We start from the raw sequence: 22612 nt of genomic DNA, 5'->3' as shown, positions 1-22612 counted from the left end.
GTTCGAAGATCCTGAAGAAGATGAGAGATAAGGAGGTGAGGAGATGGGAGATGAGAGATGAGGAGGAGGTGAGAAGATGAAAGATGCGAAAATTTTGAAGAGGATGAGAGAAAAAGGCGTGAGAACTGAGAGTGAGAGGAGATAGATGATTGAAATGAGGCGTGAGAGAGATGAGTGAAATGAGGCGTGAGAAAGATGGGCTTAAAACTCTAGCAACATGTTTCACTTAAAGCACTTGTTTCTTAGATTCTTCCAAAAAAAACCACAACAATTGATAAATAAATACAATATTTTAATTTATTATTGCGGATCTGGGTGAGACCCGCAACATAGATCTGATCAAACTAGTCAAACAATTTTGAAAAATTTCCGTTGACATCTATGCTGCGGTTTCCGCCCAGAACCGCAATAATAGGTTGATTTCCAATTTTTTTTCCTTACTTTTGACGTGGTTTATTGTTGCGTATGGGTAAAACCGCAAAAATTCAGCCGCAACAATAAGAAATTATTCTACTAGTGCTAGAACTCTTACGAAATAGGTTTAGTTACTCATTATATGGAATGTCGTTGTTATTAATTTTAATACATCCATACTTCATTTTGCTCAAAAACTAATTTTGCAATAAGGAGCTTAATTTTCAAATTTAAATCCTGAGAAAACGATTTGAACCAATATGGGGAAAATAATTATATAATTTGAAATAGATTGGACTAGATCTGTAATCAAGATTAAGTTTTAGACTCGACTGAATTGAACTAAAAAAAGGAATCAGATTTAGACTTAGTTTTTCAATTTCCAAAACTCTGTACCGGATTTCAGGAAGTCCAATCCATCAAATTTATATGATTTTTTTCCCTAGCTAATGTCAAAGGAAATATTAATTCCTTCTATGCGCCAAAGTTCAAATTAATTTTGGGCATACGGTCCACGTAGGACAACATGCCAGATTTTTTGATTTTTATAAAAAAACCTCTACTACAAGTAGCATTAAATACCAATAGTGTTTCACCAAAGTTGATCGCTACTTCAAATAGTGGTTATATTGTGTCCCTAAGACAAGGGTATATGGCACACTTATAAACCGCCACGTCAAATAGTAGTTCATTACAGTATATGAGCAATGCAACTATAAATGAGAAAATGCACGCCAAGCAGACGCGGTGTGTCCATGCACGTGGCTGCTCGGCGTGCAGCAAGCCTGCAATGGGCGCAAGCTCACTGCATGTCGTGCAGCCACGTGCTTGGGATGCACAACGCCTGCATGCATGCCGCACATTTTCTTTGTTTCTCTTAATGACGATTTAGCGGTGGCATATCGGTTTTCCCTCATAAACAACCACCTTGAATAGCGGTTTAACTTAAAGTTAACCGCTACTATGGGTAGCGGTTTGCTTTGCCAATATTCTTTTCTGCAATGCTGTCCTACGTGGACGGTAAGCGGGAAAATAATTTGATATTTGACGCATATGAGGAATTAATACTAGGGGTATTCGCGATTTGGGTTGGTGCGGTTTGGGATGTAACCCAACCCAAACCGCAAAAATACACAGTTTGACATTTTCCCAACCCAAATTGCACGACACTTTTGCCCAAACCAACCCAAACCGAACCGCGCAAAACAGTTCAGCGTAGTTTGGTTTGCGGTTTAACCATTTTTTCCTTTGTGACACTAATTTTGTAATCTAAGTGTAAAAAAAATGTTAATAAAGATAAAGAGTCCAAATAAATGTGAAGTTGACTTTATAATTAACCTTAAACAAGTTATTAGGCCCGGGCTATGCCCCGCGTAAGAAAATTTTCATTTATTAATATTGTACTTTGATATGATAGCACTAAATACAACTTGGTCTAGTGGTTAAAACTTTAGTACATGAACTTGAGGTCACGGGATCCAAACCTATACTATGCAATTTCTATTTTTTTTTTATTGTACATGGATTACATGAACTAAAACTCTTTAGGGAGAGCGAAACGTGGCACCGTTCCTGGTTTACGCACGCCTTTTAATGTCTTAGTATAGATGATAATTTATCAAACGTGTCCAAGTTCCTTACCTCAAACTTCTTTTCTTAGTTGTATACTTGTATGCTATATTGTCAAGTGTAATTAAAAAAATCAAAACAAATAAAAATTGTTGTTTGCAGTGCGATTTTGGTCTACAAATATTAAAACCCAACTGAAACCGCAAACTGCGGTTTTCTTGAAATCATGACCCAAACCGCAAACCAACCTAAACCGCAAAAAATGATTTAGGTTGCAGTTTAGTATGGATCCAAACCGCACTCTGAACGCCCCTAAGTAATACTACCTTTGACATTATCTGCGAAAAAAATTCAAATTTATACCTCTAGTACCCTTGTCAGGTACTACAAATTACAATAGTACTTAGTAGGGATGGCAATGGGGCGGGTTAAGTAGGAGACCCGCGGGGATTGGGATTAAAATTCCACCCGCAATGGGTGGTGGAGCGGGTATGGATTTTATGCTATCCCCACCCCATCCCCGTCCGCCCCGCCCCACTCCTGCCATCCCCACATATATATATGATTAAAATTTTGTTGATATACTTATATTATTAATAATTTTATCTTGCAAAATTTAAATATGTGGGTATGACGCAGGTACGAAGCGGGTGCGGATACTCATGTAGGTGGTGGGGGTGGGGATGAAGTGGGTACTATGCAGGTATGAAGCAGGTGCGGGTACCCATGCGGGTGGTGGGACGGGGATGGGTATAAATATGTATCTGATGGGACGGGGCTGTGTCTGGAATATTTCCCCGCAATGAGTGTTGAGGCGAGAATAGGGATTGGAATTTTATGCGGGTGCAGGTGTGGAGGTACCATCCTCCGCACCCGTCCCTCCCAATTGTAATCCATAGTACTTAGGTTAAAAGCCCTGATTTCCCTTTTTTATCTTATGAAAAAAGTCCTGATTTTCATCGTTTTCAAAAATCCCGCCAGACATGAATTCTCCCTCCAACTTGTGCAAAATTGACCTTCTTCAAAAGCAAGAACTACAAACACCTTCAATTTTTCCCAGCATTTTGTTTCAGAATCTCTTAAGCTTCATTAACAACTATTTCAATGGAGCACCAAGATGACCTTGATCTTCTTCTCTCTCTTCAAGACCGTGTTCTTGAAACTCCTCCTTCTTCTCCTACTCCTTCTCATCCCAACTCCCCTGGTAATTTCTCACTATATGATTATATTTTCCCTTCATTTCAACCTATTAATTTCTTCATTTATTACATGGGTTTTTAATATCTGAGTATGTTATGCCAAAATTTCATTTGCGCATTTATACAAACACATGGCATGCGTTACTGATTTAGGGTTATTTTTCTTATTTGATTTTGGGGTTCTCTTAATCAGCTGAATTTGTGCAGGTTATCAATCAGATGATGAAATGCGAAGACCAAGTGGAAATGTGGACATGTCCGCCTTCAGGACTGCTGTTGAGGATTGTATGGACTATGATGTTGAAACAGCTAAAAAAGCTCTCAAATCGATTCGTTCAAAAAATTCAACTGATCTTGATGTTGAAAAGTTTTCGGGTCTTCGAATCCGGTATTTGTCGTCAAGCTTTTTGGAGAATGCCAATAAGTATTTTGATTGTTTTGGATCAATTTTGAATATAAATGGACCCTTTTTTTGGGCTACAGGAATCAAGTAGTTTCATCAGCAGAGCTTAGCAACCAGTTTTCGGATATTCGCTTTGTCCGACTGTCTTCCATAAAGTAATCCCTGTAACTAGAGAATGATTGAGGTATTACTGCGTCTGAAAAAGCTGCTGACTTTGGTTTTTTATGATGTGTTGATAGGAATCTGATAAGAGGGGAGACTCTATCAGGTTGTTGGGCAACTGTTGGGGTTCTAACTGAGAAAGGAACTAAAAAAACAAGCACTACCGGGAAAGGTTATTGCATATGGAAGGTTGGGTGTTTGGATGGGCAGCTCATAACAATTTTCTTGTTTGGTGATGCTTACAAGCAGCACAGTAAAGAACCAGCTTCAACTGTTTTTGCCTTCTTCAACGCGAATGTTCGCAAAGAAGCTTCTGTATGAAGTCTTCATATGCTATTGGAATAGCTTCTTTAATTGTGAATTGAATAGTATATAAGTTTGCTTGAATGCTCGTTTGTTTGTAGGGTTCAGGTTTCCAATTGAGTGTTTTTAATGCAAATCAAATCTTGAAGATTGGTACTTCTGTTGATTATGGAGTTTGCAAAGGACGGAGGAAAGATGGTCTTCCTTGTAGTATTGTTGTAAACAAGTATGTTGCCTCTGCTACGCCAATGACTAATTGTGATGTTTAGCTGTTCTCTATCATGTTTGATATGGATGGCCTATAGTCTACAAAATAGGAGCTGGTAATTGGGATAATTGGTTTTGGTTTATGATATTAAGTGATTGCTGCAAATTGGCTGTGACATTTATATTGAAGGATCATACGAATAGAATGGCCTATAATCTGTGGTGTATGTTGGAGTTTGGATAGTTGACATTTATTTATGATTTTATAGTGAATGCTGCAATGTTTGGATTTCATTACTTCTTATTTTTTCTCATATCTGGTCCAGAGTATGAAGGTTATATTTGGCAGATTTGATTTTCCGAATTCTTGACTGTAGTTTCACCTAATTTTTACAGACAAAAGTTCTGGCTTGCATAGCTGCTGATGAATTATATTCGTACACTGACTAAGATGCTAACACACTGATTGAACTATGCAATGAATTCCCATATAAACAAATGCAGGGCATTTGGAATCTCTTACTCCCGTGTTCTCTTATGAGAGTACATTGTCTTGTATTTGTTTCTGATTACCATTATGGAATCGATTCTCCTGATAGTTTGAAGGCTAAATGTATCAACTTGACTTTACTAATGATGTAGAAGAAATTGATATGTCTAAAACTTGTTACTGTGATATATGAAGTCCTTTCCTTTTGCATCTTCTCAAGCGAAACTCCACTCTTTGGTCACTTTTGCCATTGGCTGATATGTTTAACTTCTGTAGTCTAACAAAGGCATAAGTTCCTGGTTTTTTGTTTGTTTGATGCATCTATATTGTTAATTAGTGGTAAGGATCCCGACACTAATATTTGTTTGTTTTATCGTTTCAGACGTCTTGGGATATACTGCAGCTTCCATAGGGTGGTAAGGAGTATGTTTTATCATATGGACTTCGGAATATTTTTTTTGATAGACATTAATTCCAACTATGAAACTCTTCATGCAGAAAACTTCGGAGAAATACACTGTCACACGTTCTGAGCTCAAAGGAGGGTAAGCTTCTTCCTGCCCATATAGCATAAGAGCTTTTCCATTCTTCACTTGGGAAGATGTATTTCCTATAATTCTTTCTTTTTTACACTTTAGGCTTGTTTGGTTGGACAGAAAACCTTTTTCTTTTTTCCAAGAAAAAAAATATTTTCTTTTCTTTGGTTCAATATATGAAAAGTTAGAGACAAAAGAAAATTCTAAAAAAATTGATGATGGGTGGGAGAAAGGGAAGTTAGGGAATAGGGAGAAAATGGAACTTTTCTTCCTATAGAGAAATAAAATATTTTCCATCCTTGGTATAATTTTCCACCCCTGGAAATATTATCTTCCCATTTTCTTTCCAGGGAAATGTTTCCTCTCACCAAATTCGTATACTTTGTTCATTTGGCTTAATGCTGAAATTCCTCTTTGGATATAAGCATGACAGCAGAAAACTTGTTGGCCCCGATCAATCATATGATTTGAACATCGAGTGATTGATAAATGTTCTTATTTATGTTGTTAACCCAAACTCTTTGATGAAACTCCCTAACAACCATTAAACTAAGTAAAGCATTATGGTGCTTTTCCCTTGTTGCATGTTTGAGACCATGAAAGTGGCTCAGTCATGCGGTTTTAATTATGCACCCTTGAAAGAGAATGAGTCAGTTACCTTCCTAGCTTCATCAGTTGCTTGATCGTCTTCACATGGTTACATTTGCTTGATTGCTTGAACATGAATTAGTTAATTTTATTTGTTACTTACTAGCACAATTTAGTTAGTTTTATGTTGCATGTTGGTAGTTGACAATCCCCGCATTGAATGCTTTGACCTAGCTTATTGTAATTATTATTTGTTGGATATTACCCGAGTCTTTGTGGGAGAATAACCCTTATCGCTTTATATAGTGTAGTGATTAGTTAAGTAGTTTGATAAAGGAGTTTTGTTGAACAATGCAAAATATCCTCTGTCAAATGATATCAGCTAGGCTAGCAAAGAACCCTACCTCAATTCCCCCTCTTTTTGTCTGATTGAAACCTGTATTTTACTCTACATATAGGATTGCAAAGGCACGAAGTAGTTTAATCAATCTGCCATTGCTTGTAATCGGTGCTAATAAGTTCTTTCTTTTTCTTTCAGGAATATAAGAACAGCTTTTAGGAATCCACGTCAGCCAGAAGGAATTTATATGGTTGATCCTTTGGGAGACAGAGCAAATGCAATGAGGTCTAAAAAGCCTCAAAAAGTGTTGTCTGTTGAAGGATTGAAGAAAGCCCTGAGGTATAAATGTTGGCCAAATTTTATTTTCCCTCTAAATGTTTTTTTTGCATTATCCTAGTATTTTAGTGAAAATTTCTGGGCCTAACACATGTTGCTATTTTATTAATCTCTCTGCGCCATCATCTGTGAAAATCACAAGTGATATTCAACACTTGATATTTCTGCATAATGAGCAGTAACCGGGGAAAAAAGAAAAATCTTGAGCAATAGTGTTGCTCAAGGAGTTGCTGAAGTTCAATAACAGCGAATTATGCAAAAAGTCGCACTGATCTCAATTAGAGCTGGTAATTCGGATAAATGCATGGGTCGTGTTCGTGTCTGGTCTTGTGTTGATTTCAGGTTGTTTTTGAAAATGTATCAAAATGATATAACATGTATGATAATTGCATATTTTAACAATTCTATAGAATTGAATTGATTGGGTTGGTTTCGTTTTAGTATGGAGTTAGATTCATGTTTCTCTGAATAACTTCATGTTTGTGGTGTGTCCGATACTCCAATTTCATTGTGTGGTCGTGTCATGTTATAGATTGTTAGCTCTCCACAAAATGCGCTTAGTATTATGCCCATGAAAACCAACTTCTCAGTGCTACTGCTGGTAACTTAATAACATCTGGAACTCTTTAATTCAACAGCAATGCAGGTCATGTGACTACAAACTCACACTCTCAAGGGATAAGATTTCTCAATGAGATTACAGGTCTTGAATTCTTCCTAATTATTCTCATACTAGAAAGTATGATCCGCATATCTACAACTTTTTTCTTAGTTTGCTTAACTTTCTCTTGCACTTGCAGTCAGTAGGAGCACAACAACAGCAAAAGATGAACATGCCCAGAAAAACCAAGTGAAGAGTGGCTCAATAAAAAGGTACTGAAAATTATCTGACTTGTTAAATTGAATATAATTCTGGCTTTTCTTCATACAGCTGATCTATATGGTGTTCCTCACATTTCAGATCAGGCTCATCCGTCACACAAAAAAATCAGGTACCAGATCCAAAGAGAGTAAGAACGGAGTCGAAGCAAGTTCCATCTCAAAATCTTAAGGAAACAACAAAGAAGATGATAGAATTGGATTATGTCAGCTCAGATGATGATTGTTTTGCATTGTAACAGTTGGCAGAGCTGCACCCAAAACTTCTGCATTGTAAGATCTAAAGGAATTGAATAAGATGAATGCTCGAAAATTTAAAGGCATTAGGCATTGATGTGTCAGATTGAGAGTACTATTCAGCAATCAGTAGAAAATTGATCTGAAATGTGCAGTGTACGAAGCTTGAAGATGAACTGTGGACTTTGGGGGAAATGTAAAGCAAAGGAATCAGCTACATAGTACTTCATTCACAAACTACAATCAGAGGGAAATGCGATGAAATTTGTTCATGGGTCTTAATTACCATCTCCGTAAATTACCAATTAAGCTAATTTGCATCTACCGTTTGGAGGAAGTATTGCTAATCTCATGATTATTCTTTTTTTCCTCATTTAACTAGGGGTATTATTTCTACTCGTCATCCTCACAAAAAAAATGTTCATATCTTTGTAGATTGATACTATTATGATCTTTGTTTTTGTTTTTTTTTTTGAGGGGAATTGTAATCTTTGTTAACTTTCATCATTAATGTTTATCATTATGTCATGGAATAGGAAAATACTAGAGCTCATCAACTCAGCCTGGCCTGGCCTGATTCTTAGGCGGATTTTGGGCAGAATTTTTTTGGCCTGTGGTCGGGCCCGACCCGATTTTTTTGCTTTGGGCAAATCAAAAATGATTTTTTAATCTATTTTTTTGGTTGGGTTTGATTTTGACCCGAAAAGACCGCTCATTTCATCTCGAAATAGTGAGTTTTGGGCACAAAATTTTGGCTCGATTTTTAGCCCGGTCCAAATGGACAATTTTTTAAAGACTCGACCCACGATCACTTCTAGAAAATACTATATTTTCTAAGATAGATCTAGATATGTTGCTTATAATTTGCCACATTAGTATAATGGCATATTTCTTAACAAATTTATCATCAAAGTTAGTAAGTTTTAATTTCAAAGTCATAGAGCTTTGTGCTCCTGAGTCCTGAAAATCAATTTTATTCCTCTAGCAGCTAGCTCCAGTGCTCCACTAGTAGGAGGTGGCAGCAATGCATAAACTATGAAATTATAATCTAGTATGACAGCTTAAGTTATCATGTCGCTGACCTAATATTAATTTAGTTATGCAAATTTGTTATGATCAATCCGATACCTAAGACTAACCTATATTCATACATGTGACTAATCAGACTATAAATTTGTTTAACTTCATTAGGGGTCCTTAAAAGTCAAGATTCCGCATCCTTTTTGCATTTTGCAATTCATTACACTTTGCTTCATAAACAAGCATATTATACTATAGTAGTATTAGTTATCATCAACTACCACCACAAATCTATCATCTCAGTAGATTTTTTTCTTGTTACGACTTGTATTGGTAAGTAATGAATGTAATATTTCTTGATTAATACTCCATTATTCATGTTAGTTGTTACTTTCCATCTAATCTTAACATTAAAGACTACTTGTAGTCTTGATTCTTGAACCACGCTATGCATGATATGTCATATGTGTTTGGTTGACTCTAAAGCATTAGGTATTATTATAATTTTTGCACACAAATGACTTTTTAAGCTTAGGTGTATATGGTAGGAGGATGCATATAGAAATTTGGAAGATGTTAAATTTGGTCTTAAGTGTCATATACAATAAGTTAGACTTAGACAATAATACAAGATGGATACTTGATATTTGAATATTAGTAGAGTCGGGTTGTGATAAAGTCTCAAATCGATTCTATTTGATAAATGTATTTGTGCTTATATACAAAATTTAAGAGCTAACAATATAAAAACACTATATAAACATTTTTGCACAGTATTTTGTTAAGATATAAGCTATCCCACACTCATATTCACTTTGTTAACCATATAACTACTCTATGAGTCAAATAATATGTCTGACAATATATGGACTGGATTTCAAATGTATATTTATTTTGAATCGGAAAATGATAAGACTATAATGCTAATACATCAACAAATAAAGATTAATGATACACTACCCGATAAGTCAAATCATATGTCTGAGAATATATGGATTGAATTTCATATGTATTTTAATTTTGAATTCGAATTTGATAGGCTATAATGCTAATACATCAACAAATAAAGATTAATGATAAACATATGATACATAAAAGGTTGAGTACATAAATTTGAATTCATGTTCCCTAAATTTTAACATTATTAAGATAACAAATACGATATAATAACCTATTACCACAGTATTTGTACTCTATTTTCCAAGAGAAAGTAATTACCTCCCTTTTTTTTTTATAAAGATACTACATATTTGTTATCCTTTTTTTTCTTATCCGACCAACATACTCGATCACTTTTAGAATATCAAATTGCCACAACTTGTTTAGACGCTAACAAACTTAATTTTGATAAATTATCAAAAATAGTCACCCATGACAAATGATAAAATGTCATTTACATTTACGTCTTTATCTCTCAGTTTCTAACTATCTATTTAAAACTTTTACTTTACACACGTGTTTTTCACACTCACTCATATATATCTACCATTAATATATTTTGTATATATTTTTAAAATTATGAAAAATTAATCTCTAAATTCAAGATATCACTACATGTTATGATTTTTTTTATCTTCAATGCATGTGCTTTTACTTTAATTCATAAATGGAGTATAACATATCCATCTTAAATCATGACATATTTCATTGGTGAAAGTGGAATAAGATTTCATAGATGTCCCCCCCAAAAAAACCAACGTTCCATCTCAAGTTTTTGAAAACAAAAGCAAACACTTTATTACATATTTTATGACAAAATTTCAAATTCAAAATTCATGAAAATGGGTTGGTTCAAGTTGTTATATAATTGGAGTGGGTGGCTTTATAGGTGGGTGAGTTGAGTTGGGTTGGGTCCAACATTTGAAGACCTCACAAACAAAAAACACACACAAAAAAAAAAAGTTTCCATCTTTTTCTCTTTGTTTTTAAAGTTGTCAATATCTGTCTTCTTCTTCAATACTTCCCCCAATCCACCACCCTCCAAAGTTCAAAGGCTCCAAACTTCCAAGGTAACTCTTTTATTTCTCTCTCTTCAAATGTAACTACTACTACTACTTAATTCACACTTTTCTTCTTCACTTTTGACCAATTTTCAAGCTTTTTTTGTTGGGTTGTTTGAAATGTGTTTAGATTTGAAGATAAACTGAAGCAAAGTACCCACCAAATTAAAAAGCACTTGGAAGTTGGAAGAAGAAGCTTAATTTTTTGCAGAAGAAGTGGCAACAATAGGAACTATACGACGCCGTTTTTGTTCTCCGGCGCCGGTGATACAATGAGCGCTTCTAGGTTTATAAAGTGTGTTACCGTCGGCGATGGAGCCGTCGGAAAAACTTGTATGCTCATCTCTTACACCAGCAACACTTTTCCTACTGTGAGTTTTACTTTCTATCTCCTACTAATTTTCCTCTTTATTTTTTATCTCCAATATTAGAAATTTTTTACAAGTTTTATAAAGAAAAATAATTTCTTCTTAAGTTGCATTTTGAGCTCCTGGGTTTCATTTATTTTGGCTTTTTCTTATATGGGTCTCTAACTTTTTTGGTTTTTTTTTCTTATATGTGTTTCATTTTTTTTTTTTTTTTTTTTTTGGTTTTTTCTTATATGGGTTTCACTTTTTTTGGTTTTTTCTTATACGGGTTTCATTTTTTTTTTTTTCTATTTTTTCTTATGTGGGTTTCATTTTCTTATATGGTTTTTTTTTTTTAATGGTTTTTCCTTCATGGTTTTTGTTGGAAAAACACAAATTTCCTCAATTGCAAATTTGCAATGTTGCTTTGCTGGTGGTTGATTTGCAGCGAAGTTTAATGTTTTAGTTTGCTGAAACATATCTAATAGTTGACTCACCCTTGTGGTAGTTGATTCTGATGGGATTCTCTGTGTTTATGGGTTGTGCTTTGATTTCTTTGATGAAAACCTTAATTTTGGAGAGGTTTGAGGGTGGATGACTTGCTATATAAGGAACTACAGCTAGTAGGTGATTAAGAGTAAAAATGGATGGTCTTTTTTTGGGTGTTCTTGACTTTGTTTGAAACCCTAAAACCTTGATAGTTTGATCCTTATTACTCATGAGTTACTTGGGTGTATTGTTCAAATTTTGCAGAAGTTGTGGCTGCCTGTGGTTTCTCTCATTGGGGATATAGAATAGAATCAAGATGTAGTCTGTAGAAGTTTGGCTATTCATTTTTCATTGGTGTTCATGGTGATCAATATGAATGTTTATGTGGTAAACAATAAAGATCCTTGGTTGCTTATTCGCAATGATGATTCTAGTGGAATCATCCTATCTATTGTTTTTAGATGGTTTCAAGTCGTTTGTTGCATTAAGACAATAGAGACAAATGATCCAGTGGAGGACCACTCTCAAGTTTGCTTCAACTTGACCCTTATAGTCTTTTGTACTGCGGATCTGTGGCATAGCTGCTCGATAGCTCACTGTTTTCTCTAATCTGTGACTCCTTCATACATTTCCCGTAGGGGAGTCTTATCTGGATTTGTTAATCACTTTGAGGCTTGAGCAGAAGCAGAGCACAAAAAGTGTCTTGTTTTGTGAAAGAGTAGTGTACCTTACTTTTTCCCAGCTTGCAAATTAAGCTTGCCTTGCTGTCAAATTGTCTTTTTGCCTGTTACTATTGCAATCTGAAGATATAAACAATTTCAGAATAGTTGGAGTAGCTTTTCTAGTTTTTCCCCTTTATTTCTAGGCGGTGGAACGAGGTAGGTCTGGAGTGTGGAAGTATGTTCAGATGGTAGTTTTAATGTATATGAATTGATAGAGGCAATCTTCTTGGAGATGGTTTCTTCTTTGATGGGAGATTTGGGATACTAGTTTAATTGATGAGAATCTCGTGCTCTTGCAATGAGATTCTGTAGCAAATTATTCTAATTTGTTCTGTTCTTTAAATTTCTGAAATTCTGTGTTTTATCGTACCTTTCCTAATTGTCTCTAGTGGGGGGACTGTCTTTTATCTCAAAAAAGAGAGTCAATTCTGCGCAAAAGTTATGTTATTTCGTTTGTTTTGCACAAATGGAGAAAGTGAGAAACCACATGCCAAACTTAAATTCATCTTTATTGCTGTTGTGGGTTCTACAGTATAATGTTTTCTAGCGTCAACCAGAAGCTGTCATCTTTCTTTTAGAGATGTGTTGTTATTCTGTAAGGTGTAACATTATCTTTCTCCTTCCTCATTAAACAGGATTATGTTCCAACAGTTTTTGACAATTTTAGCGCTAATGTGGTGGTGGATGGGAGCACAGTTAATCTAGGATTGTGGGATACTGCTGGTATGTTTGTGGTGCTCCCCATCTCTCCTGATTTGATGTAGTGTTCAGTGAACCTGTTCTGATCTTTTGTTTGTTTAATGACAGGTCAGGAAGATTACAACAGACTGAGGCCATTGAGCTATCGAGGGGCTGATGTTTTTCTTCTTGCATTTTCACTTATCAGCAAAGCCAGCTACGAAAATGTTTCAAAGAAAGTAAGATATCTAAGTAATAATATATGTAAGATCATACCTTTAGAGTTCGTACTGCAAGTTGCAACGTCCTGACTCCTGATGTTTGTCTTCTTATGTTTATCAATGTTTCAGTGGATTCCGGAATTGAGGCATTATGCTCCTGGTGTGCCAATTATTCTTGTTGGAACAAAGCTAGGTATAATGTTCTACCTTCTCTACACACGATTATGTATATCATATGCTGACAACTTCTCAATCTCGAAGATGCACATGCTTCTTCTCTATGTTATCATGTCATCAATGAAATTTGAACTCATAATAATCCCTAGCATCTAGATATTTAATTGGACGTTACTTTGTTGTAAACTTCAAGGAATTTCCCATTTTATGTGGAGAATTACAAACAATACTTTTTAAAATCTTAAAGTCAATAAGAAATGCTTAGTCCAACTATGTCCTCTAATGGAAGTATAGATTGGGAACTGTAGAAACTTTATTGTCTTGGTTCGTGTTAGAAGTTTGAAGAATAACATTTGCACTTCTGTCAAAAGTTTATCTGAACCACAAAGGACTTCCTACTGTAAAGGCCAATGAAACCTCTAGCCTATTTCTAATGGCATAGGATAAGTCTTAGACCCTATTCAGTGGAGAGCATTTTAGGGTCAAAATAGCTTATTTAGACCAAATTAGCTGTTTGGCTTGTCAAATCCACTCTTTTCGCTGTTTGGTAAAGAGAGGATTAAAAAGAGCTGATTGGCCCCAATCTGCTCACTCTGGAAAGTTACAATGCTCTACCCTGCGTTTTGAGACTAGCATTTTGATATTTGATTGCAAAATGACAACCATTCCCACAAATATAGTTTTAATTGAAGAACAATTCAGTAATTCTGTTAAGAGTGATAAAAGATGAAGGTAAAATCTCATCAAAAATAGCCTTCCGTGCGATTCACTTAAAAAAAAACACATCTTTGATTATACAAACATGAGAAGGGGTTTATAAATTTTCGGTGAAAATTTCTTGCCCAAAAGTGGAGGAAATGTCATCCATATCTAAGATGAAACTATAAATGAAGTACCCAAAAGAAGAAGAAATATGAACACCATTCTACAAATACCACCTTGCATGTCAAATTAGTAAAAAATTAGCATTATACTCCCTCCATTTCCTAAAGATCTTCCATCTTTCCGTTTAAGTGCGTTTTCAAAAGATCTTCCCTCTTTTAATTTATTCCTTATTTGGAAATTTTTTTCCCTTTTTACCCTCTCATGTCCCTATCATATGGTCCACCATTACATTATTAATTCAATTTTACTCTCTTCTCTCTCCTACTTTAACCCCTTTTTATTTATTTATTTAGCTTAACCCCTTTCTCTCTCCTACTTTACCCACCCCATACCCCACACAAATGGATCCTCCTTGGAATCTGTAGGAACAGTAACAAGGAAGATCTTTAGGAAACGGAAGTAGTATTTCATAATTACTCCATCGAATAAACAAAGGGTGGGTAACTGGAGATGTTGAAGGTGAACCACTACCAAAATAGAGTAATAGATATCTTGGTTCTTAGAGAATAAAAACCATGAATAGATAGTTGTAGTTATGGGTAATTAGTTGGGGAGACATTAGAATTTAGAACGGAGGAGGCGTCAAATTAGGCATGATAACTGGAAAGTTGAAGGCTTGGAAGAATGTTAATAAGAAGAATAGAGAAAATTCTAAAAACATATTTCACCATATGAAGTTCGGTAAATAAAGGAATTAGGTAGTTAAATTCTTTCATTTTGGGCCTAATTGCTCTATTACGTTGAGGTAAGATGGTGAAATTTCTAGCTTTTCTATTTTATATTTGCCATTTTTTTCGGTAGTGATCCTACATAGAATCTTAATTTAATGGGATCTTTCGATCCTACCCAACTACCAAAATTCACATGGTAGGACCACACCACGATTCTACGATCTTGCTATTCTACGATCTTGCTATTTAACGATTCGATTTTATCATAAATTCTAGATATTATTTTCTCCTATTTGATTTTATCATAAAACTTCAATAGGAGTATTGAACTACTATCATCATTCGGGAATGAAAAACATCATTATTAATGTCTGTAAAGTTCTAATAGGAGTCTTTTGACTATATTATAACATAATTACCACTAATTTACTCTATATTGTAGATCTTATGATTTTATGATTCAATACTGCCTATTCGATCCTACCAACCCTTACGATCCAAAGTAGGATCCCAATCCTGATGACATTGACTACCACTAATAAATATTTATATATATGCATGATAATTTTAAATTAATATATTTGCAAATTATCAACTCATGGAACTTGAATTTTTAAAAAATTTAAAATAAGGACTAATCTTGAATTTTGTAGATGTGATTTAAATTATTATTTTATTAATGTGTTTTCCAATATATTCTCCAAGGCTTCCAAGCATATCCAATTCATAAACAATAAAAGGTACAAATAGTGGATTTTGCTCATGTTCTTATTAGTCATTTTACACAATCAAGTAGCAATTAACTATCAGCTACTTACCAAACACTTTTATACAAACAACTAATACAATCAACTAGTTAAACCAACTAATACAATCAATTCTTGCGTTTAGAAATAGTTGCACCTTTTCATGTTTTCACACTTGTCGATGCATGGTCTCAAGCATTAATATCTTTATTTATCAATAAGTAAAAATTTTAAAAAGTTAAAAAATATACATTGAGATGTATCTAACAAGATCCAATATGACTACGTTTTTCCTAAAATATAAATCACTAAAGACAATTAAAGTATAATATGTGAATAGTAAACACTTTGCAAATGGTGCAACTTTTTCTAAACGTAGGAAGTATATGCTATTCGGGAATCACCAAAAAGGGCTTTAATCATTTAACGTCCATCATTACTTAGTGGGCTAAAAATATTTGTTTGTGTTTTAAAGAGGCTAGTCTAAGGAGACAAGGGAGGAAAAAGTATCATGGGATGACAATTAGTGCTAAGGAAAAATTAGTGGAATGAAACCTAAAAGGAGACTAGCTTTGATCTTGTTTAATCAAGGTGTGGGGGGTTAGTTGTGAATGCTTTTGCAAAATCTCGGAAAAAAAGGGGGAAGCCTCTCAGTTCACTAATCACTAGCAACCTCCATATGTAGCAATTGTGGCGACTCATGTTAGCCATTTGGATCTTACATGCTGTTATTTCAAAGGCAAGCTTGACCTCATTTGACTAGATTGAGGCTTGGTCTGATATTCGTTGGAAATAGAGTTTAAAATTATTCTCCAATAGCCATGAGATTAAGGTTAATAGCCCTTGAGAAAGGTTGTGAATCATGATTAGAAAACCAATTCTGGACACAAGCTTTGCTTGGGCTGGAGCCAAAATTTCCTTGAGGCACTCAATGAGTTTCTTTTAGAATGTTTTAGAGGGGGAGAATCAAAAAGAAAGGGAATGCTACTATAGCTCAAGAACTTTTCTTTTGCACACCAAACCTCCAATGTATAGCCCCGTATATTTGACACAAGATGATTGGAAGTGGACAAGTGGTAATAACATGTTCCGGATTTATTATATAACTGTTAACTATATAGAGCATAAATTAAGATGACAATAAGTGAGACTATCTCAAAGACTAATCATGGCTGTAATCTATAGATCCTAGGTTTGTTTACTACATGTAATTAATCATACCTTTCGAAAGTCTTGATAGAAGTTGATGAAAATTTGCTCGACCTCCAAGCACCTCTTCATCATTCTAGCAATGCACTAATTTGACCTAACAATTTGGAGATTTCTCCTCTTTCCTCTAACATTAGCAACCAAAAATAATAAAAGGATATAGATAGTAAAAGAAAAAAGCATCTTAAATGGTACTCCCTCTGTCCCAATTTATTTGCTACAAGCACTTTTTCACAAAGACCAAGGAGGGAGTGGGGACCATTGACATAAATGGAATTAACAAAAAAGCAAATAGGTAAATTGTGGGACCTATGTATTATATATGGAGACATTTACAAAATCAAGAAGGGAGTGATGGCAAATATGTAAATAAAGTTTGGGATCTATGTACTATATATGGAAATATTTGCAAATGTAGAATAATGATTGCAAAATGTACCCCTAAATGGCAAAATGTAGCAAATAAATTGGGACGGAGGGAGTAGTTGTCTAATTGAGGGCCCTGTTTGCTGCTTTTAGTCTCCCAACTTAGTTTTTTTTTTTTTTTCCTCGGAGTGCTTCTTAGCCAGATGACTTTTAGTTGAGGGGTTTCCACATTGACCCGTGCATAATATACATGAAATTGGGTCTGAAGTTTCCATGGGGACTCTTTTTCAAAGGCTATAGTTTAAGTCTATGAGACCCCCTTGTATAATCAGGAATTCTTGTTAGAACGAGGGAGAGAAAATGCTATTTAATGGCGATAGTCTTCAACTGATCAATTCTTCATATATGGTATTTTGAGTAAATCACACCGTTGTTTGCAGGCTATGTGTAGTGTTCATGAGATCCATTTACAAGCAGCATTATTAAATTTCTGCTCAAACTAGACGGAAACCAGATGCAAGTTTCCTGGGCTAGACTGTGGACCTTCTAGGGTCTGCTGTAAATCTATATTGGTTGTCTCAACCATTTTTTTAAGGTGATGAATCAGATTTTTAGGACTATTTGTCCCCTAGAAATGAATGAATTGAAAATTATACTTAGTAGACCTTTTTGAAGGATATAAATAACCCTTGAGACTGAAATGGTCGAAGCATGAACTTTGATAGGAATGACGGAGAGCGATTTGTTCAACTAACAGGCAATTTTATATAATTTCGGACTAGGAGTTTATTGCCTTAGTAAAGGCTATATAACAAGCTCAGGCTGTGGGAACCTGAGACCTAGTGGAACTCTAGAAAAAAAGAATATTTTAGGGAATCCTTTCAGGTACCTTAGGATCCACCAGTATTGCTAGGATTTAGATTTGTCTTATGCAGCGCTAGGTGGACATTGCGTTCTTGGAGGCAGGAAGCTGCTTGCAAACTCTGGAAAAGAATCTAGGAAAGCCTTTCAGATATCTTAGGATCTTCCTGGTTGCGTAGGGTTTAGACCTAAAATCAGTAATAGTGGGCGCTTGGTAGAAGCTGCGGTCTGGGAGTGAGACCTTTTGTTTATCATCCAATGGTCAGTGGGTCGTCATATGACAAATGAGGTACCCTGTGTTGCTGCCAATGAAAATTTTATAAATAATATGGGGATGTTTTCTCATCTTGCAAACGCTCTCCTTTTCCATAAACTATAATGTTGCCTTGGAGACCCCATTGGTGCATCACAATAAAGAGGATAGATCCGCTGGTGCTGAGACACTTTTGAACTGCTGTTGACATTGTAGTATTGCTTCTTTGAACCTTCTGATGGTTGAGTGCATACTATAGGTATCAGTTATGTGCGCGTCAAATCCATGTGTTCACTTGACATTCCAATTGCTTTGGTTGTTTAATTGATTTTAAATATATATGACCACCCCTCCCCAGGGATTTTATCTCATTTATCATTTTCTCTCTTATCTTTCCTTCAGCATTCTCATCCCTTTGTTACAACGTAGTTTTCATACATTTTTCCCCCTTTATTGCCTTTTATGGTATCGCATGCAATAGCCTTTTAATCTACTGTATATATAAGAATATTGACTCGTTCATACTAAATTCTCAACTGACTACTCTTGGTCTTACATTGTGAAAATAATATATTTGAAGAAAACAAGAATAGTAGTGTATGGACGTTATGCATATATTATGTGCAGCAAATGATGTGCCTCGTCTTCCCTAACATTCAGGATCACATGTATGTAGATGAATTCTTTACCACATGCACATTAAATCACTTGATATACTCAAAAGTTAGATTAGTGATGTTTAGTGGTATTAACTCAAATGGTGGGTTGATGGCTTGATGTGTTGCTAAGTTGGCTTGATTTTTTGTGCTACTTTGACTTGCTTGAAGTTTGTATAGACCCTTTTCTACATCTCCTAGATATCTATCTTATGAACAATATATGATCTTTATAGCTTGAGTAGGCTTTACAAAGCCTTATGGGTTGCATTATGGTGATCGTAGGTAATTTTGCAAAAGTATTGGAGAGTGATCAACACATATATTTTTTCATCATTTGGTGTTGGATCGGTCGCTCTAATCTTTGATCTCTACTCCATTGTTACTCGAGAGTCGAGGGTGTTGTTAAAAAAAAGTTAAAACTCGTCGTATGTGATAAAATGAGAACTTCTGGGAGCCAATTATAGAGTAGGGTAAGATTTTTGTGATGTTAAAATAGTTCATCTTTTGCTCTTGGGAATGTTTTCAGTAGCTAGAAGTTTTTGGTCATCAAAATCTTCCATGATTTGCTCTGTCCTGACGTGCGGTATCTAAAGTGTATATGGCTTTGCTTTTGAGATGCTATTTGAGTAAATTTTCTAATACAACGTTCATTTTGGTTTGAGTAATACGGGGCGGAAAGGGGAAAAGAGCTTTGTAATTAAAATGTGCATGCCCTATGGTTCTCTTGTTTGGGTCCGTCTAATACATCTCAATTTTTTTTCAGATCTTCGAGATGATAAACAATTTTTTCTAGACCATCCTGGTGCAGTGCCTATCACGACAGCCCAGGTAAACAAATATCATCTGCTAAGAGTATAACAAATCTCTAGTTTCCAGTTTTGTGATCTTTAAACCAAAATTCTGTCGTTCTATTTTTAAAGGGCGACGAACTGAAAAAGCAGATCGGAGCAGCTGCTTATATAGAGTGTAGTGCAAAAACACAGCAGGTAGTTATTTTGTTCATACTTAAAAGTTTGTACTGTACTGAAATTCTTTTGGACCTTTCACTGACATACATTTCTTGCTACTGCTACTTGTGGTTTGCAGAACATCAAGGCTGTGTTTGATGCTGCAATTAAAGTAGTACTCCAGCCACCTAAACAGAAGAAAAGAAAGAAGAGAAAGTCTCAGAAAGGTTGTTCAATTTTATAACAAGGGAGATTTCGGCTTCAGAAGACCACTTACCAGTTTCTGTTACATTTGCCTTGCAACTACTTTCATCTACCATACTAGAAGAGTAGTGGCATGTTCTTTAGATGCTAATAGTTTGTGACTGACAAAACCCGAGGAGCACTCGCTCTGAAGCAGTATCAGGTGGTGGATTGGTTGAATTCAACATTGTTTGTGATATTGTATATCATCATCATTCGCGTTATGTTTGTGAACCAGAGAGAAGGTTCTGTAAAATTTGGGATTTTTATGAAGATGTAGTAATAGAAGTGTTTGTAAACTAAGCTCTAAGAGGCTTAGAAAAACATTATTGCATTTTGTTGTATTATATGTTCAATTGTAAGTTAGGTGAATTAACTATCTGTTAATTCCTGTTGTGTTTAAAAGATTGGATTAGTTGCTTCTATGTGCCTTGTGGTTTCTTCTGCAGTTTTGTTTTACTGCTGAAGTCACTCTTATGCTAGATGGTTCTGGAATGAAATAGTACAAAGGGTGGATACTGCCTATTTAGGTAGGTGAATGTCCCAAAATGGTTACGCGTTAAGTAACTTTTAGTTTTTGGGATAGAGGGAGTATTATTCTGTTTACTAAAGTAGACGATAGAATTCTAAGAAGTCGTGAGGGCCAATTTATTAAAGTTGTCGCATCGAGTTGGTGGCATTTTCCCTGATCACGTATGGAAGATATGATGCTTTAGTCCCATGTCCATTAATGTGTACAAGATTCTTAAGAAATAAAGAGTGGTTGGGAGTTTGGGACCAAAGTCCATCTCCTTCATACATTCTGTGGGCGACACTGGATAATGGTTGATGAGGGTAATGTTTAAAGGATTATCTTACGTTTGGATGGACGGCCTTCTTTATAGCTCTATTTCTGACCTCCTCTAATTAAGGTTATTGTTAGATTCCAAGTTAGATTATTTGTTCATTATCACATGGAGATATGGAATTATGTCGTACCATGGGATAATCATTTCTATTTTCGAAGATATGTTTTGATATCTATTGAATATAAGCGATTGGACATTAAATAATCTATTATACTCCAAAAACATGACAAATTGATATGCTATATACCCGGTTTTATGTATATATAATATACTCAACTATTCTACTATTCCCTCCGTTTCAAAATATAAGGTACGTATGATGTTCAAGGTTGAACTTTGACAGTTAATTACTCTCAATTTATGTTGCTAATTTTTTTTTTAAAAAATAATGATATTATAGTATTTTTCAAGACGAATCCAACGGTATAATTTTTATTTATCATATTTGAGATATATTTGTGGTCAAAACAAATTTTCGTAAAGCGTGAATGCCTTATATTTTGAAATAGAGGGAATATATTTTTTTTGTTAAAGGAAAGATGAATATATTTCGCCTTGGGAGGGGGAAGAGGAGAATCTCATTTTGCAAGGCACAAGAATTGAACCTCCAATCAACCAGGCTAACCTTGATACTAAATGTTCAATTGTTTCAACATTTCTACTTACACGATATTTAATTTATTACTTTGTTCCTTAATATCTTTAATTATGTACTCACTCCGTTTCAAAATATAAGACATTCACGCTTTACAAAAATTTACTTTGACAAAAAATATCTCTTATAATGTGATAAACAAAAATAATAACAATTATACCACTGGATTCATCTTGAAACGAAAATACTATAATAACATTATTTTTTAAAATTTTCTATCAACATATTGAGAGCAATTAACGGTCAAAGTCCGACTTCGAACATCGTGTGTGCCTTAAATTTTGAAACGGAGGGACTATAAATTATAATTATAAAAAGTTGATATATGAAAGTATGCATTTAGATGAATCGAATAAGACCACAATTGACTATATTTCTTCTTATACATATGTAAAAAATTATGAGATAAGATTGATAGATGAATAGTGGTTACTATACAAATATTGCTTGTATTAAAACGGAAAAAGTATTTTTATTTATTTATTAATATTGTCCATTATATGTTTATGTATGAACGTGCGTTCTTTTATCTTGAACTTTGTATATAGTTTTACTTGAATGATATGTGCTTCGGAAGCATATTGTAAATTAAACTCTCTCATGTAGCATCTAATATATATCTAAATGCAATAAATTGCCACTAGTCCAAGTTATTGGTGCCTTGGCGGAATGATAGGATGACTTTGACCATGTTCTTTTGGATTTATTCTCAGTTAATTTAATTTTAATTAAATTAAATTTAATAATAATAAATTTAATTTCAATTCGGTCAAAATAAATTTAAAAGAACAGGGCCTATATAGAATATATGGGCTGGACCAAGATCATTATGGAAGCCCTGCTATATTGCCTATTGGATTCTTTCCTTGTTACTTTCTTTTTCTGGAATTTGTTCTATTCCCACTCTCAGTAGTGTATACAGAAGCATTGCCACATTTCTTTCCACTATTAC

General features: G+C 34.7%; 2 protein-coding genes across 3 annotated transcripts; both read left to right on the top strand.

Annotated features, from left to right (window-relative positions):
• The first annotated feature begins 2905 nt into the window (after nt 1-2905).
• LOC104903927 (uncharacterized) lies at nt 2906-8224 on the top strand. Of its 2 annotated transcripts, none has more exons than XM_010692069.4 (11): nt 2906-3187; nt 3390-3570; nt 3666-3740; nt 3825-4062; nt 4152-4276; nt 5130-5163; nt 5246-5292; nt 6410-6550; nt 7186-7250; nt 7348-7420; nt 7509-8224. In XM_010692069.4, the coding sequence occupies exons 1-11, from the start codon at nt 3088-3090 to the stop codon at nt 7663-7665; spliced, it is 1236 nt and encodes a 411-aa protein (XP_010690371.2). In that variant the 5' UTR covers nt 2906-3087; the 3' UTR covers nt 7666-8224. The 2 variants fall into 2 exon arrangements, with proteins under 2 accessions (XP_010690371.2, XP_019107498.2); XM_019251953.3 differs by having other exon boundaries at nt 3376-3570.
• Nucleotides 8225-10515: 2291 nt separating this feature from the next.
• On the top strand, nt 10516-20582 carry LOC104903926 (rac-like GTP-binding protein 5). Its single transcript, XM_010692068.4, has 8 exons — nt 10516-10692; nt 10814-11054; nt 12877-12964; nt 13049-13158; nt 13270-13333; nt 19731-19795; nt 19888-19953; nt 20054-20582. Exons 2-8 carry the CDS (start codon nt 10956-10958, stop codon nt 20156-20158), a joined length of 597 nt encoding a protein of 198 aa, XP_010690370.1. The 5' UTR covers nt 10516-10692; nt 10814-10955; the 3' UTR covers nt 20159-20582.
• The last annotated feature ends 2030 nt before the right edge of the window (nt 20583-22612 follow it).

This window comes from Beta vulgaris, chromosome 9, assembly GCF_026745355.1.
Source record: "Beta vulgaris subsp. vulgaris cultivar EL10 chromosome 9, EL10.2, whole genome shotgun sequence".
NCBI lineage: Eukaryota > Viridiplantae > Streptophyta > Magnoliopsida > Caryophyllales > Amaranthaceae > Beta > Beta vulgaris.
Note: the sequence above shows the minus strand (reverse complement) of the source record. Positions and strands in the feature narration are given on the sequence as shown.

Coding starts and splice junctions, on each gene's coding strand:
- LOC104903926 (XM_010692068.4), top strand. CDS start 10,956: ATGAGCGCTTCTAGGTTTATAAAGTGTGTTACCGTCGGCGATGGAGCC. Junction 11,055..12,876: donor CCAGCAACACTTTTCCTACT/GTGAGTTTTACT, acceptor CTCATTAAACAG/GATTATGTTCCAACAGTTTT. Junction 19,954..20,053: donor GTAGTGCAAAAACACAGCAG/GTAGTTATTTTG, acceptor TGTGGTTTGCAG/AACATCAAGGCTGTGTTTGA.
- LOC104903927 (XM_010692069.4), top strand. CDS start 3,088: ATGGAGCACCAAGATGACCTTGATCTTCTTCTCTCTCTTCAAGACCGT. Junction 5,164..5,245: donor ACTGCAGCTTCCATAGGGTG/GTAAGGAGTATG, acceptor CTCTTCATGCAG/AAAACTTCGGAGAAATACAC. Junction 5,293..6,409: donor CGTTCTGAGCTCAAAGGAGG/GTAAGCTTCTTC, acceptor TTTTTCTTTCAG/GAATATAAGAACAGCTTTTA.